The following is a 19,468-nucleotide window of genomic DNA, read 5'->3' on the forward strand; positions in this document are numbered from 1 at the left end:
CCGCTGAGGAGGCGCGAGCCCCGGCCGGGCCTCCCCGCGCCGGACCATGTACTCAGCCCACAGGCCGCTGGTGCCCGCGTCCGGTGCGGCCTCGCGTGGCCTCGGCATGTTCGGTCAGTATCGCCCGCAACCCCGGAACTGCAGGGGTCAAGGTGTCAGAGTGATAAGTGCGGACTAACGGTGATGGGGGCTCAGTATGAGAATGGTAGAGGCAGAGCAAAGGGGAAAGTTCCGCAGGCGGGCCGAGTGGTTAGTGACAGCAGGTGGGGAGCCGAGCGAATTGGAATGAGGAATGGGGAGTACCTGGGTGTAGTTGATGTAGGTGATGAGCTATACCGGGCCTGTTGTAAGTGGAGGTGCCAGCTGCAGAGTAACTGGCTTTCGGGGCCTGGATGGGAATAGGAGCAGCATAGGACCCGCTAGGCTGAAATGGAGTGGGGTGGGGGCGGTGATTGAGAAGGGAGGCTAAGGACAGGGCTGGGGAAATGTGTGAGGCACGATTTGCTCAGAACAGAGTGATGGGCCCGAGTGTTTGGGGTGTGCTTTGCAGAGAGGAGGGAGAGAGATTGGAGGAACCTGGAGGGTGATTCACTGGTGAGTGAGGTCAGGAGAGAGTAGATTCAAAGAACTGCCCCTGTATTGTCTGTTGGGCGCTAGGCTCTTTCTTCCCCATCCCCCTAGAAGATGAGGAGGCCCTGTTGAGAGAGATCTTTGTGAAGAGAAGAACAGGTTCAGGTCCCTGGGCAATGTTATGTGGCTGGAGAGCCTGACAGGCTTTTGGGCCCCCAGTGCCCCAGGACTAGGGGATGGGGTCATCACAGGGTCATGAGTGTCTTCCAGGACTGTCTTTCTTATTCTTTTCTGGTTTGTTTCCTTGGTTTACCTTTTTCTGTGTGAACCCCTCACAGAATCAGGTGTCAAGGCCAGTGCCTAACACAGAGCTCCCCCAGTCCAATCTTCTGAAGGCATGGAGGGGGAGGGTCACTCCAGGTCAGGTTGATCTGGAACAGGGGGAGGCCTGGAGTGATGGAGACCAGGGCTAGGGCGTTTCCCTCCTCTTTTCTTAGTTCTCCCCTTAGTAGGGGCCTCCTCTGCTGGTTCCACTTCCCCCAGGAGCCAGGCAGTGAGAGGGGAAGCCCAGTCGTAGCTAAGGCCGCCCCAGGAGCCTAGCCAGGGGTGGGTCTCAGCCCAGGGCTTTCCCTCCGACCACCCAGCTTCTGGAGCTGAAGGTGAGAACCTTCTTGTGCATATTTTTAAGGAAACATCTGGCACTTATTCTTTCCTTGGGCATAGACTTGGAACAATTCTTTTTGCCCATTGTCTCTGTCTTATTTTTCCAGGAGTTCGCACCCTCCCCTCTTTCTGGGCAAGGGGGCAGGACGGGGGTTAGACTAAAGATAAGATAGGTTTAGCCGGACGGAGGCTGGGAGGCCTCTTCAGGGGTGGTGGTTTCTCTTTGGTGGAGGATGTTGGAGCCACCTGTGCTCAGCCCAGGAAGGGCAGGTCTGACTCCCTGGGGTCTGTGTTAGGAGAAGGGAGGCAAGGAGAAAGACCTGAGACCCCATACCCCATGGGTAATAGGTAGACATTCGGGAGGGAAGATAAGGCCATCTGCCTCGGAAAGGGAAAGGGGGTGTGGGGCCAAGGTGAGGGGCTGAGGCAGTCTGGGAGAGAGGGTGCTGGGAATGTGGCACGGCTGGGGAGGGGTCCCTAGCATGGCTGAGGTCTTGGGGCCTTGGGAGTATGGGATGGCAGCCAGGCACGACCTGGTTTGTGGCAGGAGCCGATCGTTTCTCTAGCCTGGTCCCTGGTGGCAGGGCTCGCGGGGGGATGGGGCGTGAGTACTATTTTCCTTCCCTGTTTCTGTTTTCTTTTTTATAAACCTAGAAATTTTTCAGGGAAGAGATTTTCCTGAGTGACATTGCATGGACGTGTTTAAGTGGCTTTGTGATTGGGGAAGGGGTGTAGAGAAGGGTTGGAGCCACCTTCTCCAGGGTGGGGAAGAGCTTGAGTTTGGGGGTCAGGGCCAAGATCCCCTGCTGCCCAGCTCACCTGGCTCTTTTCCACAGTGTGGACGAACGTGGAACCTCGCTCTGTGGCTGTGTTCCCCTGGCACTCCTTAGTCCCCTTCCTGGCCCCCAGCCAGCCTGACCCCTCCGTGCAGCCGAGCGAGGCCCAGCAACCTGCCAGCCACCCAGTGGCCTCCAACCAGAGCAAAGGTGAGGGGTGGGGGACTATGGGAACCCATATGGGTGGGGTCAAGGTGGCCCAGGGGCCCTCTGATGCGCTTCTCTGTCCCCAGAACCTGCTGAGTCGGCAGCTGTTGCTCATGAGCAGCCACCCGGTGGGACAGGAAGTGCTGACCCTGGGCGGCCCCCTGCAGCCACATGTCCTGAGAGCCCAGGGCCCGGACCCCCACACACTTTGGTGGTGGTGGAACCTGGCAAGGGTCCCCCTCCCACTACGGAAGAGGAGGCCCCTGGCCCCCCAGGAGAGTCCCGGCTGGACAGCGAGACAGAGAGTGACCATGATGATGCGTGAGTGCACTGAGGCCTGGGACTGAGGGGCGGGGCGGCCAGAGACACGGTTCTCACTCTTTCTGTCTCCCCTACCACAGCTTTCTCTCCATCATGTCCCCTGAGATCCAGTTGCCTCTGCCGCCTGGTAAACGCCGGACCCAGTCCCTCAGTGCCCTGCCCAAAGAACGGGACTCGTCTTCTGAGAAGGATGGGCGCAGCCCCAACAAGGTGCCGCATCCCTGCCTGTCTCTGCTCGCCTTGTGCACCCTTCCCCCAAGGCTCTCTCCTTGGCCCTAACCATCCCCTCTTGGGGCTCTGTCCACCACAGCGGGAGAAGGACCATATCCGGAGGCCTATGAATGCCTTCATGATCTTCAGCAAGCGACACCGGGCCCTGGTCCACCAGCGTCACCCCAACCAGGACAACCGGACCGTCAGCAAGATCCTGGGCGAGTGGTGGTATGCCCTGGGGCCTAAAGAGAAGCAGAAGTATCACGACCTGGCCTTCCAGGTAACGCTCTCTACTCCTGGGGCCGCCCTGGCTTCCACTGGTGGAGCGCGTAAGTGAGGGGTCACCCTGCCCTCTCCTGCCAGGTGAAGGAGGCCCACTTCAAGGCCCACCCAGACTGGAAGTGGTGCAACAAGGACCGAAAGAAGTCCAGCTCGGAGGCCAAGCCCACTAGCCTAGGGCTGGCTGGAGGGCACAAGGAGACCCGGGAGCGAAGCATGTCAGAGACGGGCACTGCTGCCGCCCCTGGAGGTTAGTCCGCCAGCCCCTTGGTGCTCCCGCCCTACCTACTCCCTCCTGAAGAGCTACCAGCTACTCCTTCACTTCCTCACTTCTGGCCCTGGCAGCTCCTCTCTGGCCAGTTCTTTTTATCCGAGGGCTCTTACCACAAAGAAAGTGGCAATTTTTTTACGTGGAGGAGCCTGGGAGGTCCAGACAGATAAAACTCCCAAACGATAGTTTCATCACCAGCTGCCCATTTATTGAGCACTTCCTACGTCTCAGGCGTAAAAAGGAATAGCATCTCTTGGTACTCAAAACCACATACCATTTTCCTGATAAGGTCTTTGAGGCTCAGAGAGATAAAGTCTCTTGTTTGAAGTCATAGAACTAGAAAATGCAGAGCCAGGATTTAAACCCCCGCTGGTCTAGCTCCCACGATTCTAGTTGGAACCGCTGTAGCTAATAACACCCTTGGCAGGCCACTCCTATTCATTGAGGGTATCTGGTGTGTTCGGCACTGTTGTAGGGTATTTTTCTGAAGTGGTTTTGTGGCTATAGCCCCACCACTTGATGCCTCTCTGAGATGAGGGAACCGAGGCTGACAGGCCAGGGGTTGGTTACCTAGAGCCACATGATCTATTTCCAGGCTCTTGCACTCTTGGAAGGGCTGCTTCCCAGTGAGGAATGGGCTTGCTTTTTGCCACCCCAGAGGGCAGGACCCAGCAGGGAGGAGATGCTGGGCTGGCAGGTGGAGTCTCTTTCCCACCAGGTGACCCAGGAACGCCAGCCTGCTTCTGCCCAGCACTAGAAGTATCTGGGGGAGCCTCCGCCAGTCCGGGTGCTGGTGAGAGACTCCTGACTCCTCCCATTTACTCTACAGTGTCATCAGAACTCCTGTCTGTGGCAGCCCAGACACTCTTGAGCTCGGACACCAAGGCTCCAGGGAGTGGCTCCTGCGGGGCAGAACGGCTGCACACAGTTGGGGGGCCTGGCTCAGCCCGGCCCCGTGCCTTCTCCCACAGTGGGGTCCACAGCCTAGACGGCAGGGAAGCAGACAGCCAGGCACTGCAAGAGCTGACTCAGGTCTGGGGTGCAGGCCCCCTGGGGGCAGTGCGGGGAGGCCTGCCCAAGGTGGCAGCCCTGGCTGAGCCTCTCTGCCACCTGCCCTGCAGATGGTGTCCGGTCCGGCATCCTACTCTGGCCCAAAGCCCACCACCCAGTATGGGGCTCCAGGCCCCTTCACGGCTCCTGGTGAGGGGGGCACCCTGGCGGCCAGTGGGCGGCCCCCACTGCTGCCCACCCGAGCTTCTCGTTCCCAGCGGGCAGCCAGTGAGGACATGACCAGTGATGAGGAGCGCATGGTCATCTGTGAGGAAGAAGGGGATGATGATGTCATTGGTGAGCAGAACAGGGCCTGGAATCCTGTGCAGGGACCTTGGCTGAGGCTGGGAGGGTGGGGGGAGATTTGATCTAGGTCCCCAGGCCCCGTTTTGTTCTCTTTCATGTTTATTCACAATTAGTTGTATTTTGAGTTGAGGTCCTTGAGGAAGGAAACCCAGGCAGGAAACCCGGAAGACACAGGTGGGACTAGGCCATTAGACGCAGTGTTAGTTGCTCTCACTCCCTTTAGGCAGGGGTTTCACCTCGAGGTTCCCGGACAACACTTGGGGCAGAGCTGAGGCCAGAGCCCTGGCTCCAGACTGTTCCTCACGGACAGTCCTGCACCCAGCCCCTCTGCTGACCCGGTTCTCTCTGCTCCATTAGCTGACGATGGTTTCAGCACCACTGACATTGATCTGAAGTGCAAGGAGCGGGTGACTGACAGCGAGAGTGGAGACAGCTCTGGGGAGGACCCTGAGGGCAGCAAGGTGAGTGGCACTGTCCTGTCAAACTCACTCCCAGCAGGGGGAAGAACTGCTCCACCTGTGGTGGAGATTCAGGCCCAGAGAGGGCAAACTAGTTGCCCTGTGGGGAACTGGGTTCCAGCCAGGATGAATTGAGGCCTTCAGCTGGTGCAGGGTTAGGCCGGCATGGCTGACAGGCAGATGGAGGTGGGTGGGGTGTGGCTACCGAAGTGCCTAGGTTCCGCTGACGTGTGTGACTCCCTTCTTTCTCCACCTAGGGCTTTGGCCGGAAGGTGTTCTCGCCTGTGATCCGTTCTTCCTTCACGCACTGCCGTCCACTCCTGGACCCTGAGCCCCCCGGGCCGCCGGATCCACCTGCAGCCTTTGGCAAGGGCTACGGCCCCACCCCATCCTCCTCCTCGTCCTCGCCTGCCTCTGCCTCTACCTCTGCAGCCACCTCCTTCTCCCTGGGCTCAGGAACCTTCAAGGCCCAGGAGTCAGGGCAGGGCAGCACAGCAGGCCCACTACGGCCCCCGCCCCCTGGGACTGGGGGACCATTGACACCTTCCAAGGCCACCCGGTTCCTCCCAACGGATCCTGCCACCTTCCGACGCAAGAGACCTGAAAGCGTGGGGAGCTTGGAGCCACCAGGCCCCTCGGTTATTTCGGCACCTCCCAGCGGGGGAGGGAACATCCTGCAGACACTGGTCCTGCCTCCAAACAAGGAGGACCGGGAGGGCAGCAGAGCCCGCATGCCCTCGGCCCCGGCCCCATCGCTGGTCTACGGGGCCCCGGCAGCCCCCCTGTCCCGCCCAGCCGCCACCATGGTCACCAACGTGGTGCGGCCTGTCAGCAGCACTCCTGTGCCCATTGCCTCTAAGCCCTTTCCCACCTCCAGCCGGGCTGAGGTGTCTCCAAATGACACGGCGGGTGCCAGGACTGAGACGGGCACTGGGTCCCGGGCTCCTGGGGGCTCCCCGCTGGGCGTCAGCTTAGTGTATTCGGACAAGAAGTCGGCAGCAGCCACCTCACCAGCCCCACACTTGGTGGCTGGGCCCCTGCTGGGCACTGTGGGAAAGGCACCTGCCGCTGTCACCAACCTGCTGGTGGGCACCCCAGGTTATGGGACCCCTGCGCCCCCTGCTGTCCAGTTCATTGCCCAGGGGGCCCCTGGCAGTGGGGCTACTTCGGGCTCTGGGACAGGTGCTGGGAGTGGCCCCAATGGGCCAGTGCCCCTGGGCATCCTGCAGCCAGGTGCCCTGGGCAAGCCTGGGGGAATCACCCAGGTGCAGTACATCCTGCCCACACTGCCCCAGCAGCTTCAAGTGGCGCCTGCCCCAGTAGCAGCTCCTGGGACCAAGGCAGCAGCTCCTGGCGCTCCTGCACCCACCACCAGCATCCGTTTTACCCTCCCACCGGGCACCTCCACCAATGGCAAGGTCCTGGCTGCCACTGCACCCACTCCTGGCATTCCTATCCTGCAGTCCGTACCTTCTGCTCTGCCCCCCAAAGGTAAGGCCTGAGCCAGGCAGTACAAGGAGAATGGCCAGAGTCCTGTTTAGCTCTCGTGTAACTTTTTCCTGCTTGTCTCTTAACTTCTAGCCCAGTCGGTGTCTCCCGTGCAGGCCCCACCCCCGGGTGGCTCAGCCCAGCTGCTGCCTGGGAAGGTACTAGTGCCCCTGGCAGCCCCTAGCATGTCAGTGCGGGGTGGAGGGGCCACCCAGCCACTGCCCTTGGTGAGCCCGCCCTTCTCGGTACCTGTGCAGAATGGTGCCCAGCCACCCAGCAAGGTGAGGACACCCTGGCTGTGTCCCCCACCTTTTTCTCCACCTTCTGGGGATTTGTCCATGTGGCTTCTGCATTTCTCACCTTTCATCTTTATTAATCTCTTTCTTTGAGTGTCTTCTCCATTTCTGTTTCTGGGGCTTTGTTTTCTTCGATGTTTTGGTGCATCCTGTTTCCCTTCTCAGTTCTGTCTTCGTGGTCTCTATTTTCTTCTCTCTCTGTTCCCTTGCTTTTCACTGTCTTCTTTCCTCCGTTTGTCTCTTCCATTGTGTTGTGATCCCAAATAGTGCCTTTCTTGTCATTGCTTAGAGCCACCCGTCGAGGTCTCGGTTCTCCTCTGCCCCATCCCAGGGCCCCAGCTCACTCCCGCCCGTGGGTGCTCTCGCCCGCAGATCATCCAGCTGAGGCCAGTGCCAGTGAGCACACCCAGCGGCCTGGTGCCGCCCCCGAGCCCGGCTGCACTGCCTGGACCCACCTCTCAGCCCCAGAAGGTCCTGCTGCCCTCCTCCACCAGGTAATTGCTTTGAGCTCGTCACCCCCAGAAGCCAGTCCAGAGAACAGGTGGGTGGGCCGGCTTGCCTCACTCGTCCCCCTTTTCTCTCCCCGTGGCAGAATCACCTACGTGCAGTCAGCAGGCGGGCACGCGCTGCCCCTGGGTACCAGCCCTGTGTCCAGCCAGGCTGGAACGGTCACCTCATACGGGCCCACGAGCTCTGTAGCCCTAGGCTTCACCTCGCTGGGGCCCAGCGGCCCCGCCTTCGTGCAGCCCCTGCTCTCAGGTGAGGGGCAGCCTGGCAGGCAGGGCTGGGAACCCAGGGTGGGACAGGGGCAGTCCAGGCCCTGACTCTTGGTGCCCTCCCTTTCCTTTTCTCTCCGTCTCAGCAGGCCAAACCCCACTGCTGGCTCCTGGCCAAGTGGGCGTGTCACCTGTCCCCAGCCCCCAGCTGCCTCCTGCCTGCGCCGCCCCTGGAGGGCCCGTCATCACGGCGTTTTACCCTGGCAGCCCCGCACCCACCTCCTCAGCACCCCTGGCCCAGCCGTCCCAGGCCCCCCCAGGCCTGGTCTACACTGTGGCCACCAGCACCACCACCCCTGCTGCTGCCATCCTGCCCAAGGGCCCACCGGCCCCTGCCACTGCCACCCCAGCCCCCACCAGCCCCTTTCCTAGTGCCACAGGTGGGTGTCAGGCCAACCCAGGGCAGGGTGAGTTGGGGGACCCACGGGGTGGGCTCCAGTCAGGCCTGGCTCAGTGAATGCTTTTTTCTCACCAGCAGGCTCCATGACTTACAGCTTAGTGGCCCCCAAGGCCCAGCGGCCAACCCCCAAGGCCCCTCAGAAAGTGAAGGCGGCCATCGCCAGCATTCCCGTGGGCTCCTTCGAGGCAGGTGCCCCTGGGCGGCCTGGCCCTGTACCCCGGCAGCCCCTGGAGCCTGGCCCAGCCCGTGAGCCAACTGCCCCTGAGTCTGAGCTTGAGGGGCAGCCAACAACTCCAGCCCCTCCACCACCCCCAGAGACCTGGGCTCCCACAGCCCGGAGCAGCCCCCCGCCGCCCCTGCCTGCTGAGGAGCGGACCAGCATCAAGGCCCCTGAAGCCACAGTGAGAACATGGCAGGCAGTCGGTGGCGGGCTCCCGTTTGATGTTGGTTCTGCTTCTTTGTCCGATGTCTTTGTCTTTCTCTTCTGCTCTTTTTCCCTGTCTCTGGGGTTAAAGGCCTCTTCCCTGCTGTCCCCTCTGCGTGTCTGTGTTGTACCCTTTCCTATTTGAGGTCCTTGTCTTGGTCTTCACAAGTCTGTGTGACTGGGTCTTTTTCACGAGTCCGTGTGTCTGGCTAACTTGGCATCCATCTCTGTTTCTGGGCTGTGTCCTTGCCCACTGCTTGTCCTAGTGAGTCTGAATCTCGTGTTCTCTGTCTCCCTGCCCATCCCAACCTCAGGCCAGCAAATTCCCTAGCTCATCCTCAGACTGGCGAGTCCCTGGGCTGGGCCTGGAGAGTCGTGGGGAGCCTCCCACCCCTCCGAGCCCAGCCCCGGCTCCGGCCGCTGGTGGCATCATTGGCAGCAGCGAGGGCAACAGCGGGAGGGCGACCGGGGAGACCCCCGAGCGCAAGGAGGTGGCTAGTACCGGCAAGAAGGTGAAGGTGCGGCCCCCGCCCTTGAAGAAGACCTTTGACTCTGTGGACAAGTGAGCATGGCCCAGGGGCCCTGGTGGATTGTGTGGGGTTGGTAGGAGAGTGGGCAGCTGCAGGTTGGGGCAGGGGAGGTGACCCTGCGGGCTCTCCAGCAGGGTCCTGTCAGAGGTGGACTTCGAAGAGCGCTTTGCTGAGCTGCCTGAATTTCGGCCTGAGGAGGTGCTGCCCTCTCCTACGCTGCAGTCTCTGGCCACCTCGCCCCGGGCCATCTTGGGCTCCTACCGCAAGAAGAGGAAGAACTCCACCGGTAGGCGAGTGCTAGTCATCCGGGTTAGGTTGGGGAATAGACGGGGCCACCTCCTCTGAGCCTGCCTCTATTTGACCAGACCTGGACTCGGCACCCGAGGACCCCACCTCGCCCAAGCGCAAGATGAGGAGACGCTCCAGCTGCAGCTCTGAGCCCAACACCCCCAAGAGTGCCAAGTGCGAGGGCGACATCTTCACCTTTGATCGGACAGGTACAGGCGCTAAGCAGCAGAGCTGTGGGGACCTAGGGCCTGCAGAGGGGTGGGCATAGGGTTAGAGGGGAAGAGGTGGAATGGGTGTCCATGAGAGTGGGAAGACAGCAGGTTAAAGGTGGTCTGGAGGCCAGCAGTCCCCTAAGTTGCAGTCTGACCTTCGGTGGGTTCCCTCTTTTTGTCTCCCTTCAAAACGGACTTTAGGGAGGACTTGGGTGCTCAGGCTGCTGCTGTAGCTTCACCCTGCTTGAGTGTCTGCCCTGCTTCCAGGTACAGATGCCGAGGATGTGCTCGGGGAGCTGGAGTATGAGAAGGTGCCGTACTCGTCGCTGCGGCGCACCCTGGACCAGCGCCGGGCCCTGGTCATGCAGCTCTTCCAGGACCACGGCTTCTTCCCCTCAGGTGAGCCTGTCTCACAGCTGGACAGCCAGGCCCGGGCAGAGGGAGCACCTGGGTGGGCCCTGACTGCACACCTCACCCTGCCTACCCCAACCCCCATGCCCTTCTGTCTGTTCTCAGCCCAGGCCACAGCAGCCTTCCAGGCTCGCTACGCAGACATCTTCCCCTCCAAGGTTTGTCTGCAGCTGAAAATCCGTGAGGTGCGCCAGAAGATCATGCAGGCGGCTACTCCCACGGAGCAGCCCCCGGGGGCTGAGGCCCCACTCCCCGGACCGCCCCCCACTGGCACCGCTGCTGCCCCTGCTCCCACGCCCAGCCCTGCTGGGGGCCCTGACCCCACCTCACCTGGCTCGGACTCCGGCACGGCCTCGGCCGCCCCACCACTGCCTCCACCCCCAGAGCCGGGGCCCGGACAGCCTGGCTGGGAGGGGGCCCCCCAGGCCTCCCCTCCACCCTCCGGCTCCTCCACAGCTGCCACAGGCAGGTGAGGGGTTCCTGAGAAGATCCCAGGACCCACAGTGCCCCCCTCAGGACATGGACAGTATGTAGGTGGCAGGATGGTTACCTCCCCCCCAATAAAGCCATTTCGTCCTTTCCAGTTTGGGGCGGAATGAGGCCTGCTCCTCTTGTATATAGCCTCTCCCCCCACAGCTCCCTCCCTGTGATGGGGGGCAGCTGAGGGGAGGCAGGGGCCCCATCTCCCCGCACCGAGCCCCTGTACATATCCTGGAGTGTGTTACCTTCAGAACTTTTTCACTTGTACTTTATGCAAAATGGCTCGTGTGAGGGCTGCAAGCTGGAGGGTAGTGTGGGCCTTGGGCCACAGGAAGGCACCTGTGGAGTAGGGGGGGAGTTCATGCACCCCTTTTTTCCCCAGAGGGGCTGGACTCAGGTTAGTTTGGGGGTAGGGGCTCCTGCACTTTGCCACAGGCATGGGGAGGGTTCTCTCCCCACCCCCTCTGCCTTCCCAACTCGGGTTGTACTTTCTAAGAAGGTGATTCCCCCTACCCTCGCCCCCACCCCAGAACAAAACATGTTGATCATGTGCAATATTTCTTACTGTGCCGAAGCCGCAATGACCGAGATTAAAGCTGTTTAACACACCTGTGTGGCCGCCCACTTTAAAGGGGAGGGGTGCTTGTGCCAGTGCTGTCGCCAGAGGGCTGTGGAGCACTACACTTTCCATGAAGCACAGGGTGAGAAAGTACACATGGACCCAGCAATCCCAGGCTCCCTGTGCCCCTCCCCCCATCAGAGGGGACTGGGGGTTGATGACCCTTACTAGGAGCCAGGCAGCCCCTCTCCAGCCTGGGAGCTCTGATCCCAAAAAGTGCTCCGGGAGAGTTCCACAATGCCTGCTCTGGTCCTCTCTGAGCCATCCAACATGCATTAGCTTGGGGAAGGCCTGAGACGTGGTGCCAAGGAAGGCCACTAGTTGCCATCCAGTCAGTCCCAACTCATGGCAACCCTGTGTGTGTCGGAGTAGAACTGTGCTCCTTAGGGTTTTCAGTGGTTGATTTTTGGGAAGTAGATTGCCAGGCCTTTCTTCCAGGGTGCCTTTGACTGGACTTGAATCTCCACCCTCTGGGTTTGCATGTTAACTGTTTATACTACACAGGAACTCCTGCTGGGGAAGACATTTTACCCCTATTGGCCTGAGAGTCGTCCACTAAAGAAAGGGCTCTGAGAGGTCATAGCCCAGAGGTGGCAATAGGTGAGAAGGCCAGTCCACCTGAGTACTGTGCTGAGTAACCCCTGCTGCCCCCGTGTGGCTTGAGCCAGCACTGCAACCAGGCCAGAAGGTGCTTCTAGTGGGTTACACCCCTCCCGCTCACAGTGCTTACCTGAGTCTCCTACCTTGGGAGACATACCCTGTGTGGAGTGATGACACCTGGGGGTGGGAAGGTCAGGAAGCCTCTGAGGGAGGTGGCATCTAAGCTGGGACCAGAGCACCAGGAGGTTCCAGCCGTATGCAATAGTGAGGGACAGCTTAGGGTGGGCTTTGACTGTTGAGTCACTGTGTTTTCAGGATCCCTGCTTGAACTTGATCCAGTAGGGTAGTGCTGGCAAATTGGTTTCACCTCGTGTGTTACTGACTGGTAGTGCCTGCCTGGAGCAGGTGATAGTGAGAATTTATCTGACTTTGCAAGAACTAGAGTGCCTTGATGGATCAGTGATGCCTGCCCTAGGAAGAAACAGAACAACCCTGCAGAGCTGCAGGGTCACAGAGAGCAGGGTTGAAGATCAGGCAGTACCTAGATGGGCTCGGCAACAAAGCAAGAGGCGGGAGACTGCGAAGCAAGAATTTAATGCGTGGGAAGGCAGGTTGCTTAGGGTGTAGGCTCCACCAGAGGGACGCTCTGACCCTGGTCTTGGGCCAGCAGACGCAGAAGCAGGGAGTGCAGGGCCCGGCAGACAGGTGTGTAGCCCAGGCGGCTCAGATGCAGATAATCATACATATCATGGTGGCTTATGGTGCCGTCCGAGTGCACAAAGCCAGGGTCGGCATCCAGGAAGTGGGCTCGTGGGTGGCCAGCCAACGCTGCCCGCACCAGCTCGTTCACCTGTCGGTTCTTCTCCCGAAGTGGGTTGGGGTGCTGGCCCCGTGGAAGCAGGCCCTGAGGAGGGGCACCAAGAGTTCTAAGGAGACGTCCTACCAGCATCTGGGTATCGTGCTCTCTGTGCCGTCTCTTCCCCACCCCTCACCAGGAATTTCCTGGCTGCAGACTACCCTAGGGTTGGGAAGGTGGGAGGCAGGGGGAGGGGTTCTCCCTGGTATCATGTCCCAGCCTCCATTCAGTAAGAACCTCCTAGGGGCCCACTTCTTTGCAAGTACCACTCATAAAAATGTTGACATCGTGGTGAGATGGCAATCCTCTCTTTCAGAGGAGCAAAGCGTGCCTGCCAGAAGTCATGGAATCTAGATTCACCCCAGGAACCTGTGACAACCTTCAGCTATTCAAGTGGTATTTTAAGTTTTTTAGCACCGCCCCCCCCCCCCAGAGTCCCTGGCAGTCCCTTGGGCAAAAGGGGCTAATTGGTCCCTGTCATCAAGCACAGCGCTCTGATGGGTGTGGCAAGCTTTACCATGAGATTTCGCCTGAAAGCTAGTGCTCTGTGCCACGCTGCCTGGAACCACGGCAGTTATGATGACATCTGAGGGGGTCCCAACCCATTTCCCTTCTTCCTTCTCCCAGCCTCTCACCAACACTACGACTCGGGCCTGGGGCTGCCGCCGGTTCACCAGTTCCACAATGGCCTTGATGCCACCAGTCACCTGCTCAGCCGTGTGCCCGTGGTTGTTGGTACCCACCCAGACCACCACAATCTGTGGACAAAGGGGGTGTGAAGGGGGCATGAGGCCACAGGGAGGGAACAGGCTAAGGATGCTCTGGCTCCCCACCCCAAGCTCTGCTCACCTTGGGCCGGATGTGTTCAAGCTCGCCATTCTCCAGCCGCCACAGCACGTGCTGCGTGCTGTCACCGCCAATGCCAAAGTTAAGTGCGTGCAGAGGAGAGAAGAGCTCCCGCCAGATCTGTGGGCATGAAGTGGTGTGGACACAGGGGCACTGTCAGTGTGGACTACCACCATCTGTTTAAGTGTTAAGCAAACGCCATTATGGGAGAGCCTTTATGGAAGCTTTATGGAAGACTTAACGGTACCTTTATGGAAGCAATCTGGTTAAATCTCACCTTGAGCAAACACCATTATGGTCGAATCTCCCTTTATGGAAACCTATTACAGTCTCGCTTTCACCAAACCCCTTACAGGCAAGACTAACTTTGTGGAAACCCATTCTACTTGAGCCTTGCACTGAACCAACAGTGTTACAGCTGAACTCCGACTTGCGGAAAAGTATTATGGTTGAACCCAGCTTAGTGGAAAGATGGTACGGTTGATCCCCGCTTTGTGGAGAGCTATTACTGTTGACCTTCGCTTTGTGGACAGCCACTATAACTGAGCTAGGTTGGTGGAAACGTATTAGGGCCGTGCACTATTTTAAGTAAACAATAAAGAGCCTCACCGCAGGCAATCTTCTTGCAGGAAAGCCTTATTCTAAGTCTCACTATAAACAACCCAGCCTGACAAAGCCAGAGGACACATTACCTTCTCAGTAGAATGTTGCACCTTACGCCGAGATTCTCGGTGTCCGGCGCTACCTGAGGCAATTTCGGGCACCCCACACCCCGCCTGGCTTGGGCTCTGGCCCAGGTGTGTCAGTGTGGCCACAAGGCATGGGTAGGGCAGAAGGTGGACGGCACTCACCTCGCACTGGTGCATTAGCTGGACCAAAGAGTCTCCAATGAAGACGACTTCGGGTTCCTTATCTTTGCTGTCGGCCACAAACCGATGGTGCTGTGGGGACGCACGAGGGGGTGTCAATGGCACACGCACTCCTGGACCCGCCCCGCCCTGCTTCCTTAGGCAGCACCACCCCACCTGCCCTCAGTTTCCTAATCGTGTAGTGAGAGCTACACGAACCAATCGCCCTCCTGGAGCCCCCCACCCCGGACTCCTGAGTATAGCAGGGCGAGGTCACTCACCAGGGACATCCAGCGCCCGTCGCCCTGCACGTCCTGCACCGGTGTGGGCTTGCTGGCTGGATTCTCCTCTGCGCTCATCTCGGCTCCGCAGCTCCTGCAGACTGAGCGAACGAGGTAGGCCTGGGTACAGTCCCGGAGGAGGTGGCAGCGCCACGCCCACCCCACCCCCTCAAGCAACAATGGACTGTCCCGACTCCCGCAGTCCCGCGGAGGGCTCAGGCCGATTGAGGACACCGCCTCTTCTGCAGGGGCGGGAACTTCGCTTAGAAGGAGGGGTCGAATTGAGAACCCTAGCTTCCCCTACGGCGGCCTTGCAGTGGGCTCGCCTGGCGCTGGGGCTTTCCGCCCGGGCCACTCACTCACCCACGGCGGCGGCGGCGGCTAGCACACCCGGGCACTGAGGCGGCGAGACCATCCAGCACCTGTGGCGGGGGAGGAGGGAGAAACCACCTCACTGGCCTCATGGGGAGGGGCGAGCCTCAGGAGAAACCGAGAGTGGGCGGGGAAAATCTAGCGCCCTTCCTTGGTGGAAGGAACCATTTGCGGGGGGGGGAGAAGGCGAGAACTGTGCGGAAGGGACCACCTACTGTGAGGGGGTGTGCCCCATTCAAGTGGTGGGGGGAGGGGAGCCAGTGGACGACTCCATTCTTGGATCCCTGGCGGGGGTGGCTATGAGAAGACGCTCCCATTTTCTACTGATGTGGGAGAGAGAAAAAGAACACAGCAAATGAAAGATTAGAGGCTCAGTTCTAAGGAGACACTATTAAGGCAGAGCCAGGGCTTTAGTGAGCCTATCTGTTCGTGGGCCTCCCCTGCTCAAAAACACTTTTTGTGGCATAACATCTAAACTCTTTATCTTTGCATTCAAGGCCGTACAGGCCCTGCACGGAGTGCAGAAGAAGGTGCATAAAGAGAAAGGAAATTAGAGTCGCCTCCAGCGCCCAGGTTCAGCCTGGCATCCCTCCCCCAGCTCATCTTGCAGATCCGTGGCCTCTGCTCCCCTCCCTAAACCCACTGGCAGACCAACAACTTCAGCTGGGTCTGTCTGGGCTCTGAAACCCAGATCCCAGAGCCAAGTTCCCCTAGGGTCACCCCGATCTCAAATTAATCTCAGACTTCAGTGTCTTCCTAGATTTTCCTGTTCTCAGGGACCAGGTGAAGGTCTCCACTCCCCCCTTAACATCCTGGTCATTTTCTTGCAGTGCCACTCCCGAGTGGAACCTACAAATCTATTTATTCCTTCTAGAAAGGGTGATGCTAGACATAGATACGAATTTATTTATTCTGTTTATGTTCTGCCTCAATCCATTAAAATCTGAGCTCTATGAGCGCAGGGATTTCGGTCCCTTGGTTCCTGGAACAGGGGGCAGAGGGAGGAGGGTAGTGGCCTAGCAGATAGCACCTGCTCAACAAGTACTTGCTGAGTGACTATTAAACGAATGGGTCAAAGGTAGGGGTGAGGTGGGTAGCTTCCTAGAAGAAGTAGTATCTGAGCTAGACTTTGAAAGATCATGAAGACTGACAAGCAGAAAAGACACCCAATAAATATAGTTTATCAGGGAAAGGGGAATACCCTGGCATGGCTTGATTTTAAAGTTTGAGGGGAAAGGTGTGGACAGATAAGTTGGAGGGGTAGAGGGGTAGTTCGTGAAGCAAAGCTTTGTTGTTGTTAGGTGTCATCGAGTCAGTTCCGACACATAGCGACCCTATAGTGAGAAGCAAAGCTTAGAGGCATTCATTCATTCAGAAGGCAGGATTTCAAGTTAAACGTACTGGCTCAGTTAATCCTTATAACAACCCTATGAGGGAGGTACTATCATCAACCCCATTTTACAGATAAGGAAACTGAGACTCTGGGTGGTTAAAAAGTTTTTCCAAGATCACACAGCTCAAATGCGCCAGTTTGGACGTTTGAACCTAGATAGACTGGCTCCAGAGGCTAGGACACTAAATTGACTCTCCAGGAATGAATTCTGAACTGGGACCAAGCCCTGGGAAGGTGGCTACTGCCTGGGGATTGACTGGGACCAGGGTTATCACGACTCTCCTCTGAACCCTTTGGCCTCGCCTCATTTCCAGCTCCAGACAGAAAACTTGCCCGTAGCTGTCTAAACCAATCAGCTTTTCAGGGGGGGGCGGGCCTAGTGGACCTCACAGCCAATTGGTGGATGGGAGATGCCTAAGGACAAATGAGAGAGGTTTCCGAAAGTGAGGCTGGGAGTGGTGGGGCTATAACCGGCACTCTGGGTCCCCGCCGCGTGCCCGGGGCCTCGTGTGTCTTTGGGGCAGGGTAGCTGCGCATGCGTATGGTGCGCATGGGGCCCAGTGGTGTGAAGCCGGAAGAACACAAGGCGGCTTGGCGAGCTGGGGTCACGGCAGAAAAGAAGGCATTGCGCCTTCATCCACGTGGGGTGGGAGGAGGACGGGGTTCGCTGGGGCAGGAGAAGTGCACCTCTTCCCCCTCTACCCTCTGCCCCTCCCCCCTCACCGCTTCCCTACCTCAACTGCCCAACCCTGTCTGTGTCCTACTCTAGGCCTCTTCTCATGACCAGGCCTCTGTCCTGATCGCTCCTCTGCCCCCTTCTGCACTCCTGATGTTTTCTCAGACTCTGCAACATCTTCTCTTGGACATTTCGTGTGTCTCTGTTCTCTGTCTTTTTCTACTGTCCTTTTCCACTTTCTGCGTTCTCTTTTACCTCCCTGGGTTTCTCCTCTGTCCACAATCCCTTTCTGGGCCCACAGATCCCTCCCCTGTGTCATGATCCCTTCCCATCCCCAATCTTTTTCCTATTTCCCCATGTCCCTATTACCAACAACCCTTTCTCTTCCCTGACATCACTTCCCATTATCTATGACTCCCTTGACCTCTCTCTATCTCTATGCTCCTTCCCTGATCTCCAAGCCTTTTTTAATCCTCCTTTCCCGCTCTGTTTCCTGGACTTCTTCTTAAATCCCATGCTCATTCATGCTTCCACACTCCCTGTACTTTGTTTTGACTTGTTTCCTCTAGCCCTAACTGCTCATCTTTGCCCAATAACCCAGGCCCTGGGTCTTCAACCTCTCCTCTGATCCCTATTCCTCCCAGCTGTGTCACTGCCCGTCCCTTTTGCTCTCTGTCCACTCTCTCTCTCGTCCCTGTACATAGTACCTCCTCCTCACCCAAATTTTCTCCTCTTCTCACTACTGAATTTTAGGCCCTTGGCTTATCTGCATGCTGATGACTGCCTTGTCTTACCTACCAGGACACCATGGACCCTCGGGGGCCAGCTCCCCAACCTTTCCAGCAGCCTGAGAAACTGGGTCGTGTCCGCCGTCGGAAGACCAGGCGGGAGCGTAATGAGGCCCTGGTGGGCAGCCGGCGGCCAGCATCCCGTCAGGATCCTCCAGTGGCCAGTCGGGAGCCAGATGTGACCCGTCAGAAGCCACCTGTGGCCCTCCGGAATCCTGTGGCCCCTGCTGCCCCCAAGCTCGTGGTCATAACCCAAAGCCGGCTGAGCCGGGAGCACTGGGGTCTCTTCAGCCACGAGGTTAAATCCCTGGACGTGGCACGACTGCTTAGCAGTAGGGTCCTGGAGCCAGGTACCCCCCCACTTCCCACCAGGCCCTCCCCAAGCCTGGAGAGCACCCAAGAACCAGCCCCACAGTCAAGGGGCAAGGAGAACCAGTTGCCTGGAGGCTCCGGCCCAGGCCCACCCAGTCCCCCAGAGCTCCCTGGCATGGGTCAGCTGCTGCAGGAGCTGCAGTGCCACCTGATTCTGCCACAGGCCTTCCCCAGGAGGAACTTGGTGCAAGAGGCCAGGGACACCATTGTAGGCACCTTACAGGCCTGTCATGGCTGTGTGCCTGACCTTGCCCTGGTGCTTCGCGATTGCCAGCCACCCTTGCCAGGTAAGCCCAGCTCCTGCCCCCTGCTCTTCATTTCCCCTCATCTGCTCTAGCTCAGCTGTTCCCCATGCTTCTTTTCTCTGTGCCAGGAACCAAGCCCAGGGACCCTGAGGGACGAAGGATGACACCCTCCTGGATCAACAGCCCTGAGCAGGCCCCAGGAGAGGGGCAGCAGAGGAGGAGACGGGGGGCAAAGGAGCTCAACTTCAACATGGGTCACGCCTCCAGCACTCCCACTGCACACAGGGCAAGCCTGGCACCACCAAGGGGCCCCTGGCCGCCCCCCTTGCCTTCATTACCTTCACCATCTGGGGCAACCTGGAGTCCCCCAACAGCCTTTGACCTGCTGAAAAGCATCTGGCTGGTAGCCACGCCACCCCCTCCCCGGCCCCCACCCCCTCCCCGGGGGATCGGCCCTCCACAGCCCCTGCCTCAGCCGCCATCTCCTTTGTTGTGCAGAACCTCGGCCCTAGACTGGAGCCCCAGCCCCCCTGCCTCGCTGCCCAGTCTTTCCTGGGTGGTAGCCCAGAGCAGCCCTGAGGCCTGGTCCTTTCCACCCATGAGACTGTACTGAGGGAACTGAGGCAAGGCTGGGGGCAGGTATCCCAAACTCCCAATCTCCTCAATAAAGTACCTTTTTCATGGCCCTCTTGATTTTCAGTGAGTGGCTGGCAGGGGACAAAAGAGGCAGCTTTCCCCAGTTCTGGGTCCAAGATGGAGGGGAAGGTGCTGTCACTTGCCGCTTTCTTAGGGGCCATGGGTTGGGGGGGAAGAGACCTAGGACTTGAGTACACACATACACATTCAGGCTACCAATGTACCAGTCACTGAACTCTGGCAATGCTGGGGCCCCAGAATGAGTCAGACGAAGACCCTGTCCTCATGAGACTCCCCGTCCAGTGATAAGCACAGAGGCCCCTGTAGTTGTATCTGGAAGAGAGAGAGGCGCAGGGCCCGAAGCAGTCTGAGGGAGGGAAGTGATGACTCTGCCCCAGTGATGAGAGAAGTCTTCACAGGAGCTGACACAGATGCTGTTTTTAAAGATTGGTAGAAGTTTGCTGTTAGAAGAGGAAAAGAACATTTCAGGCAAGGGCAACAGCATATGTAAGGCCTG

At 58.8% G+C, this 19,468-nt stretch overlaps 3 protein-coding genes across 4 annotated transcripts in view; 2 read left to right on the forward strand and 1 right to left on the reverse strand.

The window, feature by feature from the left end:
• Positions 1 to 11,027, forward strand: part of CIC (capicua transcriptional repressor) — a 26,746-nt gene extending 15,719 nt beyond the window's left edge. Inside the window, exons 1-20 of one of the 2 annotated variants that reach the window (XM_004388759.1) lie at positions 47 to 113; positions 2,070 to 2,219; positions 2,303 to 2,537; positions 2,618 to 2,747; positions 2,848 to 3,030; positions 3,114 to 3,279; positions 4,130 to 4,332; positions 4,422 to 4,647; positions 5,014 to 5,117; positions 5,372 to 6,605; positions 6,696 to 6,883; positions 7,271 to 7,392; positions 7,491 to 7,657; positions 7,761 to 8,054; positions 8,150 to 8,475; positions 8,813 to 9,060; positions 9,160 to 9,314; positions 9,394 to 9,525; positions 9,796 to 9,927; positions 10,045 to 11,027. In XM_004388759.1, the coding sequence (XP_004388816.1) occupies positions 47 to 113; positions 2,070 to 2,219; positions 2,303 to 2,537; positions 2,618 to 2,747; positions 2,848 to 3,030; positions 3,114 to 3,279; positions 4,130 to 4,332; positions 4,422 to 4,647; positions 5,014 to 5,117; positions 5,372 to 6,605; positions 6,696 to 6,883; positions 7,271 to 7,392; positions 7,491 to 7,657; positions 7,761 to 8,054; positions 8,150 to 8,475; positions 8,813 to 9,060; positions 9,160 to 9,314; positions 9,394 to 9,525; positions 9,796 to 9,927; positions 10,045 to 10,412 (4,830 nt within the window). In that variant the 3' untranslated portion in view covers positions 10,413 to 11,027. Of the gene's footprint in view, positions 1 to 46; positions 114 to 2,069; positions 2,220 to 2,302; positions 2,538 to 2,617; positions 2,748 to 2,847; positions 3,031 to 3,113; positions 3,280 to 4,129; positions 4,333 to 4,421; positions 4,648 to 5,013; positions 5,118 to 5,371; positions 6,606 to 6,695; positions 6,884 to 7,270; positions 7,393 to 7,490; positions 7,658 to 7,760; positions 8,055 to 8,149; positions 8,476 to 8,812; positions 9,061 to 9,159; positions 9,315 to 9,393; positions 9,526 to 9,795; positions 9,928 to 10,044 lie in introns of those variants that run through there. The other variant, XM_012559207.2, reaches the window with a different exon arrangement.
• A 1,187-nt stretch (positions 11,028 to 12,214) lies between these two features.
• Positions 12,215 to 14,887, reverse strand: PAFAH1B3 (platelet activating factor acetylhydrolase 1b catalytic subunit 3). The gene is made up of 6 exons (XM_004388760.2): positions 14,833 to 14,887; positions 14,470 to 14,570; positions 14,192 to 14,281; positions 13,344 to 13,460; positions 13,130 to 13,252; positions 12,215 to 12,542 (listed from the first exon to the last, which is right to left on the reverse strand). Exons 1-6 carry the CDS (start codon positions 14,882 to 14,884, stop codon positions 12,255 to 12,257), a joined length of 771 nt encoding a protein of 256 aa, XP_004388817.2. The 5' UTR covers positions 14,885 to 14,887; the 3' UTR covers positions 12,215 to 12,254.
• A 2,830-nt stretch (positions 14,888 to 17,717) lies between these two features.
• PRR19 (proline rich 19) lies at positions 17,718 to 18,928 on the forward strand. Its single transcript, XM_004388761.1, has 2 exons — positions 17,718 to 18,357; positions 18,444 to 18,928. The coding sequence occupies exons 1-2, from the start codon at positions 17,718 to 17,720 to the stop codon at positions 18,926 to 18,928; spliced, it is 1,125 nt and encodes a 374-aa protein (XP_004388818.1).
• The last annotated feature ends 540 nt before the right edge of the window (positions 18,929 to 19,468 follow it).

This window comes from Trichechus manatus, unplaced genomic scaffold (assembly GCF_000243295.1).
Source record: "Trichechus manatus latirostris isolate Lorelei unplaced genomic scaffold, TriManLat1.0 scaffold00216, whole genome shotgun sequence".
Lineage (NCBI taxonomy): Eukaryota > Metazoa > Chordata > Mammalia > Sirenia > Trichechidae > Trichechus > Trichechus manatus.